The following is a 21,211-nucleotide window of genomic DNA, read 5'->3' as shown; positions in this document are numbered from 1 at the left end:
AACTAAGAGTTTGTATTAGATTTATCTTCGAGATACCATATATAAGATTTAATTAGTCCATACATAATCATAATGATTTTATTAAAGATTGAACCCGAACGAAAACATAAAAGATCATATTTGGATGTTGCAAAATTCGAACCGATCGAGCTTGTTGCCATCCGGGTATCAAACCAAGTCTCAAAGCATCAGGATTCTATCAACATACCCAATATGTTCTTTGCAGGTAACGTGGGAAGTGTGACTTCCTTGTCCTATTCAAATTATAAAAACCTACTCCATTTAATTTGTGTGAAACTAATTTTATACACCTCTTCTGGTTGAAACATACGCCATTGAATTTGACCTGACCTACCTGGCGAATCTAGTAGTACTGTATGTTTTTAATCAAGGGGCACCAATCAAATTTTTTGAAAACACTTTTATATTTTCAAATTTTATGAACGTATCTATAAATAGATATGTTCTGCATCCAAAAACGCTGGCTTTTTACATGCACTGCCCTTCTTCAGCCTCTGAATTACAGTTATGTGCCACTGCCACCTTTTCCAGTTTTTTCACCTTTTCTTTAACCTGTTCAGCCGGTCACATTGTGTGCTGGCGCCTGCTTTTTGTTTTTCAAATATCTGTACTCCAAGCTTATCACTGAAGATATCAGTTTCCCCCCAAAACTTTTTCTCCCTCTTTCATCTGCAGGAACTCTCCATTTATCCACACCAAATCTCTTCATTGGATGGCTTCTGATTGAATGGATCAGGTTTTTTTCTTACACAGATTCTTCATATGTAATCCACATGTATTCTATGAACTGATTATGTCCATGCCTCCTATTTTTTTTCTCTGCTGACTCCACAGCCAAAGAAATCTTTTAGTGTGGATCGTTATTTGCTTGATCGCAGCCGGGAAAAATTCTCCTCTCTTTCTTCTGTGTTGCCGTCCGATAGATCATTTAATGGATCATCAAGTAAAGGTGTTTAAACTCTTTTTTATCAGATCTTGCTAATTTTTTTTTGTGTAAACTACATCTTCAGTTTTATAAGCTTGCAGTATCAAATCTGAGTTCTAAACAAACATGTCTGTGCAGTTGTTCCTGTTTTAAAAGTTGACCGCACTGGTCTTGCTGGTGGTTGTGGTCACTGTACCGATGTCAGTAGACCTCCTAGGATTCCTCTTTCTGATATATCAAACTATTCGTGTTTGTCAAGAGAACAGGTCTTCATCGGTTATTCTCCTTCACTTTGTTGTTTTGTGGCATGTACCTCGCATATTTTAACTTTTCGTCCATGTGTGTTTAGGAGTACTTGGGTGGTTCTCGGCTTAAAGCTACTTTGCAGGCACCTAATGTCGTCACTGATGAGAATGGTCAGTTTCGCTCGAAAGGTGAATGAAGCTGATATGTCCACCGTTTTATTTGTTACGTTATATATGTTTTTGTGTTATGTTCTTGTGACCTAATTTCCATTTTCACCTGTCAAACAGTACGTCGTTGTAACAAGGATCGTCGTGCTTTGCGCCCTTTTACTATTAACCTTGAAAATGTGGTTGATTTTGATGATGATGTTCCTCTTAGTGACGTATTGTCTGGGCTCAGAACAGGTTCAGAAATTAGTGTAGATTTGTATTTTTTTTCTCTACTGCTTTTAACTTGGTGTATGATTGATGATAAAAATTATGTTGTGCAGATAGGGTTAGGTTGAAAACCCTGAAACGGAAAAGGACTCTTGTTGTTGATGAAATCAAGAAGAAGCTGAATTTTGGTCCTGCTATTTCTGAGCTGCCACCTCATAATGTTGTTGGATATGAAGACATTGGTTAGTTTTTTGTGTATGTGACTGCTTCGCTTAGTCCTGTAAAATGTATCCTCCTGTTTATGTGATTACTTTTTTGCAGAGAATTCGACAATACTAGGTCATGATTATAATGATGAATTTTTTTTAGTGATGATGGTATGTTTTTAATATTAAGCAGTTATTTCATTCATTGATTATGCAACATTATTGACACAACTGTTGTATTGTTATCTATACATTTTTTCATTTGGTATTTAGAATCTGATGACGAATATTCTCAACATTGTCAAGATCTCAAATCCCGTTACGATAAGAACTTTGCACAAGGTTTGTATTTGAGTTAGACATTGTTCTTACTTAATTAACATCCTCGAGTCTGGCGCTTAATTGAACTTAATAATTTTCAGTTCCGAAGTCTTATGCGTCCCTGGGTCCTCCAACAGCTTGATGTCAGAAATGTCATGCTGTAATGTGGAAGGAGGAGCGTGTCAACAAGAACTCAATCCATGGGATTCCAAAATTCAATTTATGTTGTGGTGATGGTAAGATAAAACTCGAACCATGTCCCAAAACACCATCCTACTTGTGGCAGCTGTACAATGATCCCAAGAAAGGACCTATCTTCCAGCAATGTTCTAGGGTTTACAATAGCATGTTTGCTTTCACGTCAACTGGTGGTTATGTTGACAATTCGATTAATAACGGACGATCTCCGTATGTTTATCGATTGAATGGCCAGAACCACCACCTTTCGGTTCCTTGGTACCTCAAGATGGGAAGCCTCCTAAATTCTGTCAACTATACATTTATGATACTATTAATGAAGTCTCGAACCGCATGCGTTGGATCGATGTTGGTGAATCCAGCAAGATTTCAGAGGAAATTGTAGCTGGATTGGTTGCTATGTGGGATGAGACTAATTGTTTGGTGAAGGAGTTTCGTACGGCTCGCGAGCGGTACGATGATACGGAAATTGTAGACCTGCATATTTTCCTAAAGCTTTGTTGTTCTGCAAGTGGTCGTGAGAACAACATTGGTCCCTCGAATGAACTGGCTGGAATAATGGTTGGTAATGAAGAAGAAACAGAGGAGAATCGCGATTTTGTAGTTGATCATAAAATATCTGGTCTTGGGCGCATTACTAATATTCACCCCAAACTAATGTCCCTGCAGTATCCTATACTTTTTCCTGCTGGAGAAGATGGTTTTCATAAGGATCTGTGCTATGAGAATATACCTGGTTCTAGGTCTGGAAGCGGCATAAATTAACTCTTATGGATTACTACCGTTATCGTCTACAAGTCCGTCTCAATGAAGGTATGAATTTGTTATATTGGAAATGAACCACGCCCATTATATTTTTGATTTTATTTTTACAGTTGATGTTTGTTCATGCTATGAGGAAAGATGTTAAGATGGGTAAAATTGATTTATTGCTTACTCTGATGTCGTGAACGTTATTGGTCGTGCAATATTATAGTTCGTTATATATAACATCCACAGTCTTTAGTGAAACATTGCATCAGGATATGTTTTATGACATCTGTGAATTGATACCTAACTGAATTTTTTTGTGCAGGCATGACTCCTCGACTAGGTGGTCGTTTGTTTCAGCAGTATATTGTTGATTCATTCTCTATTGTTGAGCAAGCACGTCTCTGGTGGTTTAGGACTCATCAGACAACTCTGCGCAATGACCTTTATAGTCACATTTGTGATTCTATAAGGGCTGGTGATAGTGATGCATCAAAGATTGGTAAGAGTTTTATACTTCCTGCTGGTTATGTTGGTTCGACAAGATACATGCAACAAAACTTTCAGGATGCCCTTGCTGTTTGTCGCCATATTGGTCATCCAGATATATTTCTGACCATGACAACAAATCCCATGTGGCCTGAAATTCTTGAAATGATGAAACTGATACCTTTTGGGACTCCAGTTGATAATCCTGATATAGTTGCTCGTGTGTTCAAGTTGAAACTATCTCAGCTCTTAGATGATATAAAGAAGAACAAAATATTTGGCGAGTGTACATCAGGTGGATAGCAATTTATTATTATTAATTTGTTGTTAACAACAGTTGGATTGTTTGTTATGCTAAAAAAAATTGGTTTCATTTGAATAATAGTGATGTACGTAGTTGAATTTCAAAAGTGTGGGCTTCCACACGTGCATATGTTGATCTGGCTTGATGCTGCATCCAAAATCAATCTTAAATCTGATGTTGACAAATATGTCAGTGCTGAGCTGCCTGATCCCCTGACTGATCCAGAGGGCTACGCTGCTGTTAGGGAATTTATGATTCATGGTCCATGTGGTCATGATTTTCCAAAATCTCCCTGTATGAGGAACTACAAGTGTTCTCGCCGTTTTCCTAAGAAGTATGTATGTCTCTTTATATTTGATTTAAATAGCTAGGATTTTTTGTAATTGCAGTACATCACATTATTGATTTTATTTCTAAATGATTTTAGGTATTGTTCCCAGACAAATTTTGATGAATCTGGATTTCCTATTTATCAGAGGCGCAACACTGGGATAACAGTAAATGTGCGCAAAGCCACTTTAGACAACCAATGGGTTGTTCCTTACAATCGATCCTTATTGGTTAAATACCAGTGCCACATCAACATAGAGATATGTTGTCATGCTCGCAGTGTTAAATACTTATTCAAGTACTGCTTGAAAGGCCCTGACAATGCAACTGTTGAGATTACTGGTCGTAAGAAATTGTTGACCGGTTCTGATTCTGAAGCTGTTGATGAAATTCAAGCTTTTTTTGATGGTCGCTATATTTGTGGTGCTGAGGCATCATATAGGACTTTTGGTTTTGACATACATCATCGTTCAATATCAGTTGAGCATCTACCATACCATCTACCAGGTCAAAAAAATTGTGTTTTTAAACCTTCAGAATCTTTAAAAAATGTTGCTGGGAGGGAGAAATATAGGCTTTCTAAGTTGGAGGCTTTTTTTTTACTTTACTCTACTGATTGCACTGCTAACCAGTATACATATGACCAGATTCCTATGCACTATGTGTGGAACGATTCAGATCATATATGGTCTGTGCGTAAGAAAAGACAACAAATAGGTCGTCTCACGTATACTCACCATGGTTCTGGTGAGATATGGTACCTACGACTATTGTTGTCTCGTGTTCCTGGACCTAAATCTTTTGAATGCTTGAGGATGGTTGATGGTGTTCTTTATTCAACATTTCAGGAGGCATGCAAACACCGTGGCTTTCTTAATGATGATGATGAGTGGCATGAGGTGTTGAAGGAGGCTTCAAAGTCTGGGTTTGCTCCCCAGATACGGGAATTGTTTGTTCATGTTATTGTGAACTGTCAAGTATCTGACGTGAAGCAGCTGTGGGAATTGAATTTACAACATATGACTGATGATATCGTATTCAATCAGCGCAAGCTTTCTGGGAATCATAATCTCATATTATTGGAGGACGATATTATAAATTATGCCCTTGCTGGTAATGCATATTTTTTATATTATTTGTACAATTTCCTGTTCGGTGATGTAATGTAATGATATATGTTGCAGAGGTAAACAAGATTTTGAAGTCTATCGGCAAATCACTACGGGATTATCCAACATTGCCTCAGCCTCCATCGCACTTTATAAATTCATCTTCAGATAATCTGGTATTGGATGAGAGGAGTTATGATCGTAATGTTATGAATGCAGAATACGAAGGACTTCTGGCTTCATGCAACGAACAACAAATATCAATTTACACTGCTGTTATGGAGTCCATTAAAAATAATGAAGGGAAAACTTTTTTTGTTTATGGTAGTGGGGGGTGTGGGAAGACTTATTTATGGAGAACGTTGATTTCCAGGTTGAGATCTGAAGGCCAGATTGTTTTTCCTGTTGCTTCTTCGGGAATAGCTGCCACCTTGCTTCCTGGTGGTAGAACTGCTCATTCCCGTTTTAAAATTCCAATATTACTTGACGACTACTCTATTTGCAACATTTCACACAATTCAGATCTTGTTGAGTTGATCAAGGAGACGAAGCTGATAATATGGGATGAAGCTCCCATGCAGCATCGTTATGCTTTTGAATGTGTGGACCGCACTTTACGTGACATTATGAAATCTGTAGATCCAAAGAATTTTCACTTGCCGTTTGGTGGTATCACTCTTATTCTAGGTGGTGATTTCCGTCAAATATTACTCGTCATCTCATTGGGTTCTCGTGCAGATATTGTTTCTGCTTCTATAACTCGGTCTAGGATTTGGTCTATATGTACTGTTTTTACACTAGATCAAAACATGCGATTGAACCGTCCTATATCGGATGAAGAGAAGGAGACAATGAAAGCGTTTGCTGAGTAGGTTCTTGCAGTTGGTGACGGCTGTTACAAATCACCTGGTGGAGTATCAAACCCTAAAAATGAATATGAGGTCGTTCTTCCATCTGATCTATGTGATTTTAATGGATCAAATTCTTTAGAGAAGATGTTTTCAGCTATATATCCGCAATTTGAATCTAAATTCAAAGATGCTGGGTACCTCCGTGAACGTGCAATTTTAACTCCGTTGAATAAGACAGTCACGTATATGAATGCTCTTATTGTTGATAAGCTCCCCGGTAAGTTATATTCATATTTCAGTGTAGATTCTGCTGAAGAGTTTGCTGGCACTGATAGTGATTTAAGTTTAAGTTTCCCTGCTGAGTACCTTAACTCGCTTCATACTCCTGGTTTACCACTTCATGAGTTGAAATTTAAAGAGGGTGTGATTGTAATGCTCATGCGTAATCTGAATCAGACCATTGGTCTATGTAACGGGACTCGCATGATTATTACCAAATGTCTGAAACATTGTGTAGAATGCAAGGTCATATCTGGTTCTTACGTTGGTACAAGGCACTACATTCCTCGAATTAACTGTTGTCCAACCGATTCTAAGCTTCCTTTCAAGCTAATTCGTAAACAGATGCCTTTACAAGTGTGTTATGTCATAACCATTAACAAAGCTCAAGGCCAGTCTTTGGAGTCTGTTGGTTTGTATTTGCCCGAGCCTGTTTTCACTCATTGGCAGCTTTACGTGGCTGTTAGTCGAGTTACCAGTCCAGCTGGTCTTAGGATCTTTATTGATGATACTGAGGGAGGAAGTACCTCTGTAACTGATAACGTTGTATTTAAAGAGGTTTTCTAGAATTTGCCTTCAGCTTAGTGTCTTGTGTTACATAATCATATCATCTTATAATTTGAATGTTGTTTTTGGTATAATGTATAATATGTTGAATAATTTCAGTATAGGCGTGTTTTGTTTGAGATAGATGAGTGTAATTGAACGCTTTATTAGAATTGAACGACATGTTCATATATTGAGATGAGCGTGTACAAAGTTGAAACCCAGTCCTTGAAGGCTGTTGGTTTTTTCCTGTCTGAGTGCGTCTTCACAAATGGCAGCTTTACGTGGCTGTTAGTTGAGTTACAGTCCACTTGGTCTTAGAATTGTTATTGATAATGAATTTGGAGCAAGTACCGGTTAAACTGCTATTGTTGTGTTTAAAGAGGTTTTGAAAAATTTCCCTACAATTTACTGTATTTGCTACATTACTAATGTCACAATTTTAACAATCTTTTATACAAATGTGTGAAATGTAAAGGGTTGAGTAATTAAATGTATGGTCATGTTATGTTCGAGATAAATGGGTGTAATTGAACGCTTTAAGAGAAGTAAACGACGTGTTCATATTCATTTAATGCAGCGTGTATGTCTTTTGTGATTAGATTTAGTTACTATAACGTTGTGGCATAAGTCAATGAAGATGCCTGTCAAGTTTGTGTACATCAATGCCTTTGATGAGTAGAGAAGGACGGTATGTCATGATGCTTTTGGAAGAAGTGCCAGTAAATCTGATGCTGTTGTGTTCTCTGTATTTTATTTATCAGTTTATACATAGCTTTAAATCTTCAGTTTGTACTATTACGTATTACTGTAGTTCATTAAGTGCTTCTTTAGTAGTTCATTTATGGTTTTTAAGTTGGCCCCTATTTTTTTAGAAGCCACGCTTCCCAGTGTGTATACATCAGTAGGTTATACAGATAGTTTTGGAAATAAGTCTCCTTCCATACATAGATAGAAACGAGTGTTTTTACTTAATGCTCACTACGTAATGCTCAGTAAAGGTACTAATGTGCTCAAGTGTGGTTTGTCATTTGTGATACGTGTGGAAAGTGTTGCAGGAACTGTCTGCTGTATGTAGATATTGTAATTTAGTTCGTATCATTTTCTCTGATTCAGCCCCTGTAATTGTAATGGAAGTCAACCATGAATTAACAGCCCAATAAATGTCTGATGGTGCATGTTTTTAAGAGGTACGTTCTCCAGCATGCACCAATAAAAAGTGATTTCCTCCGTGGTTTTATATAGTGGGTGTTTAGCACGGGCTTATAAGTCCTCCTTCTGAATTATAAGTTAATAACAATTTTTGGTACCGTTTCTGTAAGAAAACAAGAAGTACTTAAAAAAGGCTACGATTACTAGCTTTTGTCTCACGATTTCTACTTATTTCCCAAACACTTTTCACAATTATAAGTCTTAAGTTGGTTCTAACTTCTACTTCACTTTTTTACTTTAAGCAATAAGCAATTATTTTAAGGTCACCTAAACGGCACACTTCCTCCTTTTATATTATTTTCATGAAAATTCACACTAAAAGTGCGACTTGAATGTAATTCTAAATTTTTTTTGAATGTAATTTTCAAATATTCTAAAATATGGAATAGGGATTTATATTTTATAACCAAAGTTTATTCATTTGTCCAATTAAAATATAAATGTGAGCGTTAGAAAGAAATAAAAAATGTAAGTGTTAATTATAAGGGTAGCTTTTGGTAGCCATTTCCTACAATTATGAATCTATCATGTTTGTTTGGTAAGAGCAAATATAGTAGTGATTGAAAAATCCAAATTTTAAACAATTTATTCTAAATTTTACTCCACTCGTGATTATATGTGTTGTTGAAATTTATTACTGATCTATGTATAGAGCAACAATGTTTATTGTTCGTAATTTAGATAACCAAATATTATTATTGATATATCTTTCATTGGTTAGATTTAAATTAATTTGTGATGTTTAATATTTATTTAAAAATAGATTATAGTTAATGATTAATAAAAATATTATTTGAGTAAAAACTTAGAATTATAAGAAATCAAATTTGTTTGAAATTAAAAAACTGTACATTGCATGCATAAAATGAAGAGCACGTAATCAAAATATTGTCCATAGCTATTCACATAATAATGATCATTGTTGTTGGAGTTAGTTAGTAATTTGGATTATAATTTTGACAAATTGCTGATTCGAAATTGTATTTTTCTTCCGCAAACGGCTTGAGATAGCTTTATAACATAATTAACTTAACAATTTTTTTTGTAGATAATATTTTTGTTCTATATTGATGTAAAGCATGCTTCTAACAAGTGATGTATTTCATCATATCGCTTTTAAAGTGGTAATGTGTAATATTTTAATCCTTTTTATATTGATACGTGTTGCATGTATTTCAGACAGTTTTGTATGTTGTTAAAGAATTTTATGGGAAAACATATTATTTCCGAGGTATATCATAGTTTGGATGTAATTTTTGTTTGATATAAAAAATATCACTCGCATTTGCTATTGGAATAGGAATTGGCTGCACTTTGGATTTTGATTATGATTAAATAAAAATAGTTTTATTATTGCAGGTGTGGGTCGCGGCAATATTATGTGTCTTAATTATGTAACATATTTCACACCGAGATCGCTGTGTATGGTAAAGTTCATTTATGGTTATTGTTTAGAAGACATCTTTTTGATTTCACATTTGATGCACACGTTAATAAATAAATTTGAATGATAACTATTGACAATATTACTGGAAAAAGGTATAATATGTTTAAATTTTAAATCTGAATACAAGTACAAAATATTGATATATTATTTTTTAAAGAAGGACATGTAATACAAAATGGTTCCAATATATTCTTTATGGTACTTATTATAAGACAAAGATTATTTATCACATATTTTGAATATAAACATATGTAATTAATAATAGTTTATAGTTAATAATTAATAAGAATAATATATGAGTAAAAACTTTGAATTATAGGAAAGCTAATTTGTTTCAAGTTAAAAAACTGTACATTGCATACATGAAATGAATAGCACTTAATCAAAATTTTGTCCATAGCTAATCACATAACAATGATCACTGTTGTTGGAGTTAGTTAGAAATTTGGATCATAATTTTGACAAAAATAAATTCAAAATTGTTTTTTTTTTGCAAACAACTTGAAATAGCTTTATGACATAAATAACTTTATAATTTTTTTTATACATAATTTATTGGTTCTATATTGATGTAAAACATGCTTCTAAGAAGTGCTGTATTTTATGATATCGCTTATAAAGTGATAATGTGTAATATTTTAATCCATTTTTTATCTATACGTGTTGCATGCATTTCAGACAGTTTAGTTTGTTGTAAAGGAATTTTATGGCAAAAAACATTATTTCCGATAGGTTGGATATAATTTTGTTTGCATATATAAAATATAATTACAAAATATCTGATGAAATAACTAATTTTATACGTGTTTATTTCTTGATGCGGTGCAGCATGTAAACGACAGTTTCTCACACAAAGCAATTATCTTCTCCCTTTCGCTTTTCTTATTACATCCGCCTGCTGCTGCATTTAGTTCTCATTACCTCTCATCCTGTAATTTCTGGCAAGCACATTAACTCCCAGGTATTAATTACTTCTTCATTCCCAGCACTGATACACCCAAACTACTACTTCTATCAACAATAAGCAACGTGTTTTGTAAATTTTTGTACCTAACATTTCAGGATGGCTTTTATTTCAACGACTCCTTTGAACAAGTTGAATTCTTCTAAGATAAAGTGGGTTATTCGAGTTCGTGCTCAGGCTATTTGGAAAGGGATAACTAGGGAAACTAATGAATTTCGTGGGATTAATATGTTATTTATCGATGACAGCGTAACTACAACCTTACTCAAATTTTATGTTAACCATCTTATATTGTCTAATTACGTTGTTACTTAGTCATTGTTGTTCTGGTATTGTAGAACACACGGATTCATGCTTTTATTAATGCTCGTATTTCTGGCCCTTTTGAACCTAGTCTGGAAGAAGGTCAAATGTATACAATCTCTAACTTCTCAGTTCAATCTTACACTGGTTATGAGGGTCATCGTTGCGTGAGGACAGACCATCACATATACTTCTCTGACTACACTATTATGCATAAGATAACAACGTCCATCCCACGTATACCAGATTTTAGTTTTGACATATTTGATCTTCTTTATCTTGACCAAACTACTGATGAGAAGCGGTTTTTATTTGGTAAATAATTTGTAAACCTCTTCATTGTAGTTATAATTTTCTGTTTGATTTACGTTATTTTTCAAAATATGAGTGTTCAATCTTTATTTTAATAGATGTTGTTGGGATTCTGATGAATCGTGAACCTATTCGGAAGTATGTTTCTGACACTCAAGAAGAAAAGATTTTGCTGAAATTTAGTATATGTGATGGGAGGTAATTTCAATATTTTTAAACACAAAATGTTATGTAATTTTTTTTTGCGGTGGTAGATGAATCAATGTTTACATCAGGTCTACTCAGAAAGTCACTTTTTATGATGACTTTGTTGTTAGATGTGACAAAGCATTGGATAAGGATTGCGATGAACCTGTAGTTATTATCATAGGTTGTGCCAAAATAGGGCACTATCAAGGTACCTGTTTTTTTCTATTTTACAATGTGCCTAAATTGTTTTTCTCAGTGTTTAATAAAATTTGAAATTACGTTTGTTCTAGGTGAATTGACTATCAACAACTATCCCGCTACGCGGTTATTTGTGAATGTGAACCATCATATTGTCCGCATCATGAGGATTCGGTAACTTTCGATCTGAGATTGTAAATGTTGTTCTTTAAATATAAGACTATGACAATGGATTACTTTTACCATAGGGTTGTTAATTCAACAGTTTTTTAATTGTTTAGTGCGGCAGACCCCTCATTTGGCAAGAATCTTGTGTTACTGGAGGATAGACCTGAGGAAGTAGTTATGTCTATTGCATCTATCAAGGAGTTGAAAGAAGAGTTTAATCAGGTTATTGTCGATAAATGAATAGGATGTATTATTTATATACAATATATGTTACTGATTTTTCAATTTCAGAAACGCGTGTATTGTTCTGTCAAAATTGAGAAGGTTGAGGACATGCAATGGTTCTATCATTGCTGTCCCAAGTGTTCTGAAGAATTAGTTGCTGTTGATGGGAGATTCAAATGTACCAAATACAACTGTTACATTCCATTCCCTGATCGTCGGTATATTTTTTAAATTTAAAACTTCAAGTATAAATTTCTATACAATGAGCTGGTATAATGGTGTATTGTTGTACTAGATTCCGTATCAGCACCATATGTTCTGACGTTAGTGGAGTGATATTTATTGTGTTGGGTGACTCTGAAGTGCGACAGATTGTTCAGAAAACTGTTTTTGAAGTTGATCTAGATCACAGCAAGGTAAAGGTTTGTAATGCATATTTAAAATATTCATTTGCTGCATGGTGTTAATTCAATATTCATTTGCTGCATGGTGTTAAAATCCCGTTTTCCTGTGAAATTAATAATTTCAGGGATCTAATGACAGTAAATTGCCTAATGTTTTCAAAGATTTGGTTGGTAAATCCTATACCATAACTCTGAAGATATCCATGGAGAATGTTTTAAAAAAATCTGAGATTTACGAAAGTGTTGAAATTGTGAGTTCTTCTGGTTCGTTTGCTGAGCAAATAGAATGCCAAGAAAATTCTACAGAGATTGATGAAAGCTGTGGTTTAAGTGTGAGCAATCTTTTAATCTGCAGTCTTGGGTACAAATTTAATTTTGTATATACATTTACAATAAGTATATTATGTTATTTTGCTAAACAGGGAACAGAGGTTGGCTCGGTGCCTCCATCAGAAGTTGTTGTTTGTTCTCCTAAATCATCAGGCAAAGACAAGTTGAGAAAGGACGTTGTTTCAGAAACTGCGCCTGTTTTAAAAGATGATGATGACTTTGTACTTCTTCAGTTGATACCAGGTGTTAAGACGAAGAAGAGCAAGAAGTGAATTTGTGTTAAGCTCAGTTCCGAAATGTCTTTGTTTAGTTTCCAACTTTTGAGTTGTTTTCATGCAGCACATGTGTTTGTGTTGTTTGTGGTTTAGGGTTTTTTTGTAATGTTTACCACTGAATTTATTGTTTTCCTTTTTCAGTCTGTTTAGCCCTATCGTGACTCTAACGGTCACAGGACCATTACACTATTTAAAAATAATCTAATATATTTTTTTGGTAAAAATTAATCTGTTCTTTATTAATTATATAATAATATGCTAATTTTATAAATATGTCACCCGCTTGCTTCTGAGACTTGGTGATTTATAACGATTAATCATCAACTATTCCTTATTCCGTGGGTCGATGAACTAATTAAATGTCTAATCAATCTTTAGTATGAAATATAAAATAAATATTTTGTTTTACTTAATGATAATAATTAGTTATATAGGAAAGCATGTATTTAGGTCTAATAGTTAGTTATTTTTAAATTTCTGAATTTTTTTAAATATAAAAAAGATAATAGTTTTAGTTAAAAAGGATAATTGATTATATAAAGAACTCATAATTTGGCGCAAGTACCGACCGATCCAATTTTTAACAGTTAGACTATACAATTAAACCTTATAATTCTGGCCAGTTATCGACCGACCAAACTTTTTATGTTTTGGCTTTAATTGTATAGTCATGTAGTCCTAAAAGTAGACTAAAAGCGCAGATGTATTAAATGTGCGTATAGAATTGTTGTTAGGATGCGTGTAAATTATTAATTTATAGAATTAAATTTTACCTCCTTAGCTAATTCATGGAAAAAGTTCCCACAAATATCATCCAACTTAATTATTTTATAGCGTGCCTATAACAACAGACAGCAAAGTCATAGTTTTTCGACGTTTAAAAACTGCATTTCGATACTTCTTGCCAAACCATTATTAGCACGGACTGGGGTAAGGTTCCAACATGAACGAAATTGCTTTCACTTCTCTGCAAGAAGTGTCTTCTGGCAGCTACGAATGGGCTGTAAAAGTTCGCGTACTACGTAAATGGCGTGGAGTGTCAAACACTGGCAAGGAGTTTAAAGGCTTCAACCTGTTGTTGTTAGACACTCAGGTAATGTTTTAATATATAGTTTGACGTTTTAACTTTTATTTTTCAGTTGAAATCCACAAAATACTGAATATGAAAATTCTACAGAATTGTAGGTTACCCGGTTTTGTGCCTGCTTTAATAGCTCAGAATTATGAACGGAAAATCGTGGTTGGTAATATTTATGCGTTATCCAACTTCACTATCAAAGATTATAAACCTGATGACAAGTTCAGGTGTGTGTGCTGTGAAAAACAAATCTACTTCACGAATTTCACAGAGGTTGAAGCGATTGCGGAAGATGGTGTGATGATAGCGCATGATATGTTTGATTTTTCTGATCTTGGCGACCTCACAGATATTGCCGATGACAACACGTATTTAACAGGTTAACCAAATATCGCCTTTTTTTATGTTTATCTAGATACAAATATTTTCATTTGTTAAGTGTATATAATTTTTTTATGATCAGATGTCATAGGAGTAATTCAAAAAGATTTCCCCTTGAGGAAATTTGTGAACAAGAATGGTGTCAGCCAAGTTCAGATGAAATTTGAAATAACTGATGGGAGGTATAAATCCTTCTAAGCAAATCAACTGTTTAATTTAAGTCACCCATGTCTAACAGCATGCAGATGTTTATTTTCAGATGTTATGGAACGGTAACATTTTGGGATTCTCTAGCTGAAGAATTTGAACTAGCTCTGAAGACTGTATCTGTGCATCCTGCCATAGTCATAGTAGCCAGTGCGAAGATAACATCTTGGCAGAGTATAGATTTAGTCCCATTTTTGTTTGGTGAATTGTGTCTCCCTTTAGTATCTTACATTGTTGTTTTCTGTAGAGAAAGTTGACATCGCAAATGTAACTGCCACCACGTTCTATTTGAACTATGCCCATCACTCTGTTTCTGATCTTAGACAAATGTTAGTATCTGCTCTTCTTATGGTTTCTCCAATATGACAATTTTATTTTGAAAACATGTAATAGGTGAGTGTTTTGCTGTACAGGTTAGGTTCTCCTTTATTTTCAAAGTGTGATTTCTCTTCTCAGATTCCTGAAACTTTTGAGGAGCATGGGATTGAGTCTGTTAAAACCCTTGGCGTTGAGTACTTGAACGTACGTCCAGTTGTTGATTCAATAGTTTATCACCTTTACTTACTCCTATAACTCCTAAGGTAGATAACTAAATATTTTTTCTCAGATGGAGGTTGTTTGTGAACTCAAGATTATATTGATTGTTAACATGGACTGGTATAGAGCTGAGTGTAGTTCATGCTACAGAGAGATCAGTGTTGTGGATGGAGAATATAAATGCATAGTTTGTAACCGTGACGTTCCATTTGCCGACAAGAAGTAAATTCAAATTCATATGTTCTTTATTTAACATCAGTTGTTTGATTCCGTATATGTGTGACAATTTTGTATCTAGGTTTCAGGTATTGGTTGAGGCGCTTGATGAAAAAGAACACATTGAGCTTTCTTTAAACGATCGTACTATAAGGAAGTTGATTGGGAAGACTGTAGATGAGCTCTTAGAGAAGGTATACACAATAATATCTAGAATGCTTTGTAAATCTCATAAGTTATGTCATATTATTAGTTAGATATTGTTAAAGTTGAACTATACTGGTCAAATTTAGGGTGAAACCCAGGAGAAAGTTCCATCATTACTACGTGCGCTTGAAGGTAAATGGTATTCTGCTAAACTAAAGATCTCTCCGCTTAACATCGAAGTACCCAGTAGTTTCTTTTACGTTAGTGATATGTTTGAGCTTGGAGGATCTTTCCGCTCTTCGACGAGTACACCAAGCGCTGCTTCTGAGGAGGCATGTTTTAACACATTTCAATCTTTCTTCCAAAGTTTTTACATAAAAAATTTACCTTTGATTGATTTTTAATTATAACTACACTTTTTTAGGTGAGCACGAGTTCAATACATTTGGATGGGCTTGAAGATCTCAACTTCAATTCTCCTGTTGTCACAAGGAAGAAGAAGAATAAGTTTAAGTTTGTTGTCTTGAAATTGCATTTTGTTTTATTTGTTTCACCTGAACGATTTGAATATTTTCCTTAAAGTTGTTTTGCCTCCGGATAATTGTTTTTATGTTAAATTGTTTGTCTTGGTAGTATGATGTGTTGGGTTTCGGGGCAACAAACGCAGCGGATAATCGACGTAAAATCAAAAATTCCGAAACCCTAACCCGAGGATCCATCTATAAAGTATGGCTGATCATGGAGATACGAAGTAATACCTTGTTAAAGCTTTACGTTAGCGAAAGATGGAGGTCCGAAACAAGCAATCACCACGCAGCCCTCGGTCTAAGGATCGCGTCTCTAAGCAGTCCACACGAACGTCTGATCGCCAAAGATCACCGGAGCCGGTACTAGCCGAATGCAGCCTCTCTCTCTCTCTCTAGCCTCTCTCAGATGTAGAGCTGCTAGGGTTTTAGTAAAAACGAATTTTATATGACTTAACCCTAAAACAATACATCATTATGTATTTATAGGGAAGAGAGATATATATGGGCCAAACCCTAATCGGATTTGGGCTTCTCCAAACCTAATCCGATTTTGGTTTTAATATTAAATTCGAAATCCTAATTACTTAATTAAGACCGGCTCAATTAAATAATTTATTTCGAACTTAATCATTTAATTTAAATTCAGAATTTAAATTAAAACTCCTTTAAACGTTCAAAGTGTGTGACCCTTTAGGTTATTATTACGTTGGCAATAATTTTAATATCCAATAATAAAATTATAAACAATGAGCGGCATCTAGTAATACATCATTGCTACCCAAGAATAATAATTGGTGATTCAATTAAACCTTTTGTGAATAATGTACAATGTAATATAATCCCTTTAACCTTATATTATAGATCAGACTCAAGGCATGTATTGTGTCATCCTCTTCATCGTCTAATCCGAATTTCCTTGATCAATGAGTAGACTATTAAACAAATCAATATTTGAGCACGGCCATGCATTTTATAGTCTCACTCAATCAAGAGGCCAATAATATCACTCCTAAAATAGGAGGGTTAAATCCTTTCTAGATCTTTCATATTTCTCATATGATTCATAATATACCCAATGTACATTTCATCATCACCCGGTCAAAGGTAACTTTTAGTGCAACCAAAGTATATTAATTCTCATATAGAAATATAATGATATCAAGTCAGAGGATCATTACATCATTATCACAGTGAGAATTTCCAATGACACCTATTAACATGTAAAAATCTCACGGTGGGTCATTCCAGTGCCATGTGTCGATACATGCACTTATGTTCTTGACTTTAGCATCACTATACCTATGATCAATGAGATGTGATCATCAGTCAACAAACATACTAGTCTTAATGCATCATTATTGTCCCTTAACAATAATACTCGACTAGGGACATTTAGGAATATTGATATTATTCTCATAATCTCATTTCTAAGTCACGTACTTAGAGATATAGAATTACATATAATATTCCAAGGACATTTATTATGCTTTCAATTTATTACGCAGTAAATAAAGACATAATAAATATTTATTCAATAATCAATATAACATAATCCATAAATGTCTACAATAGAACACAATAGTATTGTCTCTAGGACACCAATACTAACAATCTCCCACTTGTACTAGAGCCAATCTCTGATGTATCTAATACCCATGGAACTAGTATGACCTTCGTGCTTCTGCTGCGACAAAGCCTTGGTCAGTGGATCTGCAATGTTATCATCTGTATGCACTTTACATATATGTATATCCCCTCGAGTATTAATATCTCGGAGCAGGTGGTATCGTCTGAGTATATGCTTAGTGCGGGAATGAGATCGGGGTTCCTTAGCCTGTGAAATGGCCACATCAAGTCCTGTCAGAAATTTCCTGATCCAAACAGCTTCCTTGGCTGCTTCACAAGCAGCTATATACTCAGCCTCCATTGTAGAATCGGCAACCGTCTCTTGCTTTGAACTTTTCCAACTAACAGCACCTCCATTTAGACAAAATACAAAGCCAGACTGAGAGATCGAATCATCTTTGTCTGTTTGGAAACTAGCATCCGTGTAACCTTTTACAACTAGTTTCTCTTCTCCTCCATATACCAAGAATTGATCTTTAGTCCTCTTTAGGTACTTAAGAATATTCTTGACTGCCGTCCAGTGACCTTCACCTGGATTAGACTGGTATCTACTCGTCATGCTCAAGGCATACGAGACATCAGGACGAGTACATATCATTGCATACATTATGGAACCAATTGCCGAAGCATATGGAACTTTGCTCATACGGTTCTTATCATCCAATGATTTCGGACTGTTTTCTTTCGAGATCAATATCCCGTGAGACATTGGGACATATCCCCTTTTTGCCTCTTGCATCCCAAATCGATGCAATACCTTATCAATGTATGTACTCTGACTTAGGCCGATTAGTCTTCTTGGTCTATCTCTATAGATCCTGATCCCTAATATATAGGTCGCATCGCCCAAGTCTTTCATCGAGAAATTTTTGCTCAACCAAGTCTTAACAGCCTGTAAAGAAGGTATGTCATTCCCCATTAGTAATATGTCATCCACATATAGCACTAGGAATGCCACATGGCTCCCACTCACTTTCTTGTAAACACAAGGCTCATCTTCATTTTGAATGAAGCCAAACTCCTTGACTGTTTCATCAAAACGAATATTCCATCTCCTTGAGGCTTGCTTCAATCCGTATATACTATATAGATCGTCGCAACTTACAAACCATTTTGGGAAATCTCGGATCGACAAAACCTTCAGGTTGTGTCATATACACATCCTCTTCTAGGCTTCCATTCAAGAAGGCGGTTTTGACATCCATCTGCCAGATTTCGTAGTCATAGTAAGCAGCTATTGCAAGCAAAATCCTGATGGATTTGACCATAGCAACTGGTGAGAAGGTTTCATCATAGTCAATACCATGAATCTGTCTGAAACCTTTTGCAACTAGTCGTGCCTTATAGGTCTGAACATTTCCATCCATGTCGGTTTTCTTTTTGAAAACCCATTTACACTCAATAGGTTTAACTCCCTCGGGTAAATCAACCAAAGTCCATACTTGGTTTTCATACATGGAATCCATCTCAGATTTCATGGCATCAAGCCATCTCTTGGAATCTGGAGTGTTCTTAGCATCTTTGTAGGTTAGAGGCTCATCATTATCCATAAGCATCACATCACCAGTTTGAGTCAAGAGAAAACCATAATATCTCTCTGGCTCATGGCGAACCCTACTAGATCTACGAACAACCTGTGTTTCCGGAACAGGATTACTCTCAATATTTTGATGTACATCCTGCTCAGGTTCCTGCTCTGGTTCAATGTTATCATGTGGTTCTCGAACTTCATCGAGATCTATTATCCTCCCACTGTTTTTCTTAGAAAGCATCTCTCTTTCAAGGAACACAGCGGTTCGAGCAACAAACACTTTGTTCTCAGAAGGATTATAGAATGAATAACCTCTTGTTTCAATTGGATATCCCACAAAATTACATTTATCAGACTTAGGTCCTAGCTTGTCAGAATTTTGACGTTTCACAAACGCCTCACATCCCCAAATTTTCATAAATGACATGCTATGACGTTTCTCAGTCCATATCTCATATGGAGTGTTCTGGACCGTTTTAGTAGGAACTCGGTTAAGTGTATAGGCAGCCGTCTCTAAGGCATAGCCCCAAAAACTAATTGGAAGATCTGCATGACTCATCATTGATCGCACCATTTCCAACAAGGTACGATTCCTCCTCTCGGAAACTCCATTCCATTGTGGTGTTCCAGGAGGAGTAAGTTGTGATACAATACCACACTCTTTTAAGAAATTCTTAAATTCTTGGCTTAAGTATTCACCTCCACGATCTGATCGTAGAGTCTTAATACTTTTGGTAGTTTGCTTTTCTACTTCAGCTTTGTACTCTTTGAACTTTTCAAAAGAATCGGATTTATTCTTCATAAGATACACATATCCATATCTACTGAAATCATCAGTAAATGTTATGAAGTAGTAAAAGCCACCTCTTGCCATAGTTCGCATTGGACCACATACATCACTATGTACTAGTTCCAATCTCTCAGTGGCCCTCTCACCTTGTCCAGTGAAAGGTGCTTTAGTCATTTTTCCAATGAGACATGGTTCGCATGCTTCGTATGATTCAAAATCAAACTTATCCAAGTATCCATCCTTATGTAACTTGAAAATGCGCTTCTCATTTATATGGCCTAAACGACAGTGCCAGAGGTATGTTTTATTTGAGTCATCAGTTTTAAGACGTTTGTTATTCACATTATAGATGGGAGTATCCAAGTCAAGAACATATAAACCGTTAAATAAACGTGCAACCCCATAGGTAACATTATTCAAAGAAAAGGAACAACTATTGTTCTGAATTGAAAAAGCAAAACCTTTCTTGTCCAAACAAGAAACTGAAATAATGTTTCTGCAAATTGCAGGCACGTAAAAACAATTCTCAAGTTCTAAAATAAGCCCAGTGGGCAACGATAAATGATAAGTCCCTACAGCTATAGCAGCAACTTTTGCTCCATTGCCAACTCGCAGGTCGACTTCTCCCTTTGCCAACGTCCTACTTCCCTGTAGCTCCTGCACATTCATACAAATGTGAGAACCACATCCAGTATCTAATACCCAAGATGTTGAAGTAGACAAATTGACTTCTATAACATAAATACCTGAATCAGAAGCGGCAGCAGCCTTCTTCTTCTTCAGATCCTCCAAATAAGCATGACAGTTCCTCTTCCAATGACCTGGTTTCTTGCAATAGTGACAATCACCATCCTTCTGAACACCACTTTTCGGCTTCAAGGCCTTAGTTGGACCAGGTTTCAGATTGGCATTTGAATTAGATCGCATCTTCTTCTTGCCTTTCCATTTACCCTTTCCTTTGGCCTTCCCCTTATTCACCATCAATATGGGAGTAGGGGACGCCTTCTGAATGTTGGTTTCAGCAGTTTTCAACATTGCCAACAATTCGGCGGGGTTCTTGTTTATCTCATTCATATTGTATTTCATTACAAACTGAGAATAGTTATTGTTGAGAGATTGCAAGATAAGATCAATTTGGTGCTCAGGACCAATCGGGGCACCCAATTTTTCAAGATAATCAATATACCCTATC

The 21,211-nt window shown here is 35.4% G+C and overlaps 4 protein-coding genes across 4 annotated transcripts; all 4 read left to right on the top strand.

Annotated features, from left to right (window-relative positions):
• Positions 1-3,920: 3,920 nt before the first annotated feature.
• Positions 3,921-6,148, top strand: LOC108194650 (uncharacterized). The gene is made up of 3 exons (XM_017361603.2): positions 3,921-4,171; positions 4,265-5,280; positions 5,352-6,148. Exons 1-3 carry the CDS (start codon positions 3,921-3,923, stop codon positions 6,146-6,148), a joined length of 2,064 nt encoding a protein of 687 aa, XP_017217092.2.
• A 123-nt stretch (positions 6,149-6,271) lies between these two features.
• LOC108194649 (uncharacterized) lies at positions 6,272-6,973 on the top strand. Its single transcript, XM_064081964.1, has one exon. The coding sequence runs from the start codon at positions 6,272-6,274 to the stop codon at positions 6,971-6,973; it is 702 nt and encodes a 233-aa protein (XP_063938034.1).
• Positions 6,974-10,674: 3,701 nt separating this feature from the next.
• LOC108194647 (uncharacterized) lies at positions 10,675-12,976 on the top strand. Its single transcript, XM_017361601.2, has 10 exons — positions 10,675-10,824; positions 10,914-11,193; positions 11,289-11,388; positions 11,508-11,587; positions 11,670-11,751; positions 11,859-11,967; positions 12,037-12,188; positions 12,266-12,392; positions 12,500-12,706; positions 12,797-12,976. Exons 1-10 carry the CDS (start codon positions 10,675-10,677, stop codon positions 12,974-12,976), a joined length of 1,467 nt encoding a protein of 488 aa, XP_017217090.1.
• A 946-nt stretch (positions 12,977-13,922) lies between these two features.
• Positions 13,923-16,125, top strand: LOC108194646 (uncharacterized). The gene is made up of 10 exons (XM_017361600.1): positions 13,923-14,072; positions 14,157-14,436; positions 14,521-14,620; positions 14,698-14,795; positions 14,893-14,974; positions 15,059-15,167; positions 15,253-15,404; positions 15,481-15,592; positions 15,692-15,877; positions 15,970-16,125. Exons 1-10 carry the CDS (start codon positions 13,923-13,925, stop codon positions 16,123-16,125), a joined length of 1,425 nt encoding a protein of 474 aa, XP_017217089.1.
• Positions 16,126-21,211: the final 5,086 nt, after the last annotated feature.

This window comes from Daucus carota, chromosome 7 (genome assembly GCF_001625215.2).
Source record: "Daucus carota subsp. sativus chromosome 7, DH1 v3.0, whole genome shotgun sequence".
Lineage (NCBI taxonomy): Eukaryota > Viridiplantae > Streptophyta > Magnoliopsida > Apiales > Apiaceae > Daucus > Daucus carota.
This window is presented reverse-complemented; position numbering and strand designations above follow the sequence as displayed.

Bases quoted from the DNA above. Each gene is read 5' to 3' on its own strand.
- LOC108194650 (XM_017361603.2), top strand. From the start codon at position 3,921: ATGTACGTAGTTGAATTTCAAAAGTGTGGGCTTCCACACGTGCATATG. The intron at 4,172-4,264 runs GTATGTATGTCT...AAATGATTTTAG, and splicing joins TCTCGCCGTTTTCCTAAGAA to GTATTGTTCCCAGACAAATT. The intron at 5,281-5,351 runs GTAATGCATATT...TATATGTTGCAG, and splicing joins TATAAATTATGCCCTTGCTG to AGGTAAACAAGATTTTGAAG.
- LOC108194649 (XM_064081964.1), top strand. From the start codon at position 6,272: ATGTTTTCAGCTATATATCCGCAATTTGAATCTAAATTCAAAGATGCT.
- LOC108194647 (XM_017361601.2), top strand. From the start codon at position 10,675: ATGGCTTTTATTTCAACGACTCCTTTGAACAAGTTGAATTCTTCTAAG. The intron at 12,189-12,265 runs GTATATTTTTTA...TTGTTGTACTAG, and splicing joins ATTCCATTCCCTGATCGTCG to ATTCCGTATCAGCACCATAT. The intron at 12,707-12,796 runs GTGAGCAATCTT...TTTGCTAAACAG, and splicing joins ATGAAAGCTGTGGTTTAAGT to GGAACAGAGGTTGGCTCGGT.
- LOC108194646 (XM_017361600.1), top strand. From the start codon at position 13,923: ATGAACGAAATTGCTTTCACTTCTCTGCAAGAAGTGTCTTCTGGCAGC. The intron at 14,437-14,520 runs GTTAACCAAATA...TTTTATGATCAG, and splicing joins TGACAACACGTATTTAACAG to ATGTCATAGGAGTAATTCAA. The intron at 14,796-14,892 runs GTGCGAAGATAA...TGTTTTCTGTAG, and splicing joins TGCCATAGTCATAGTAGCCA to AGAAAGTTGACATCGCAAAT.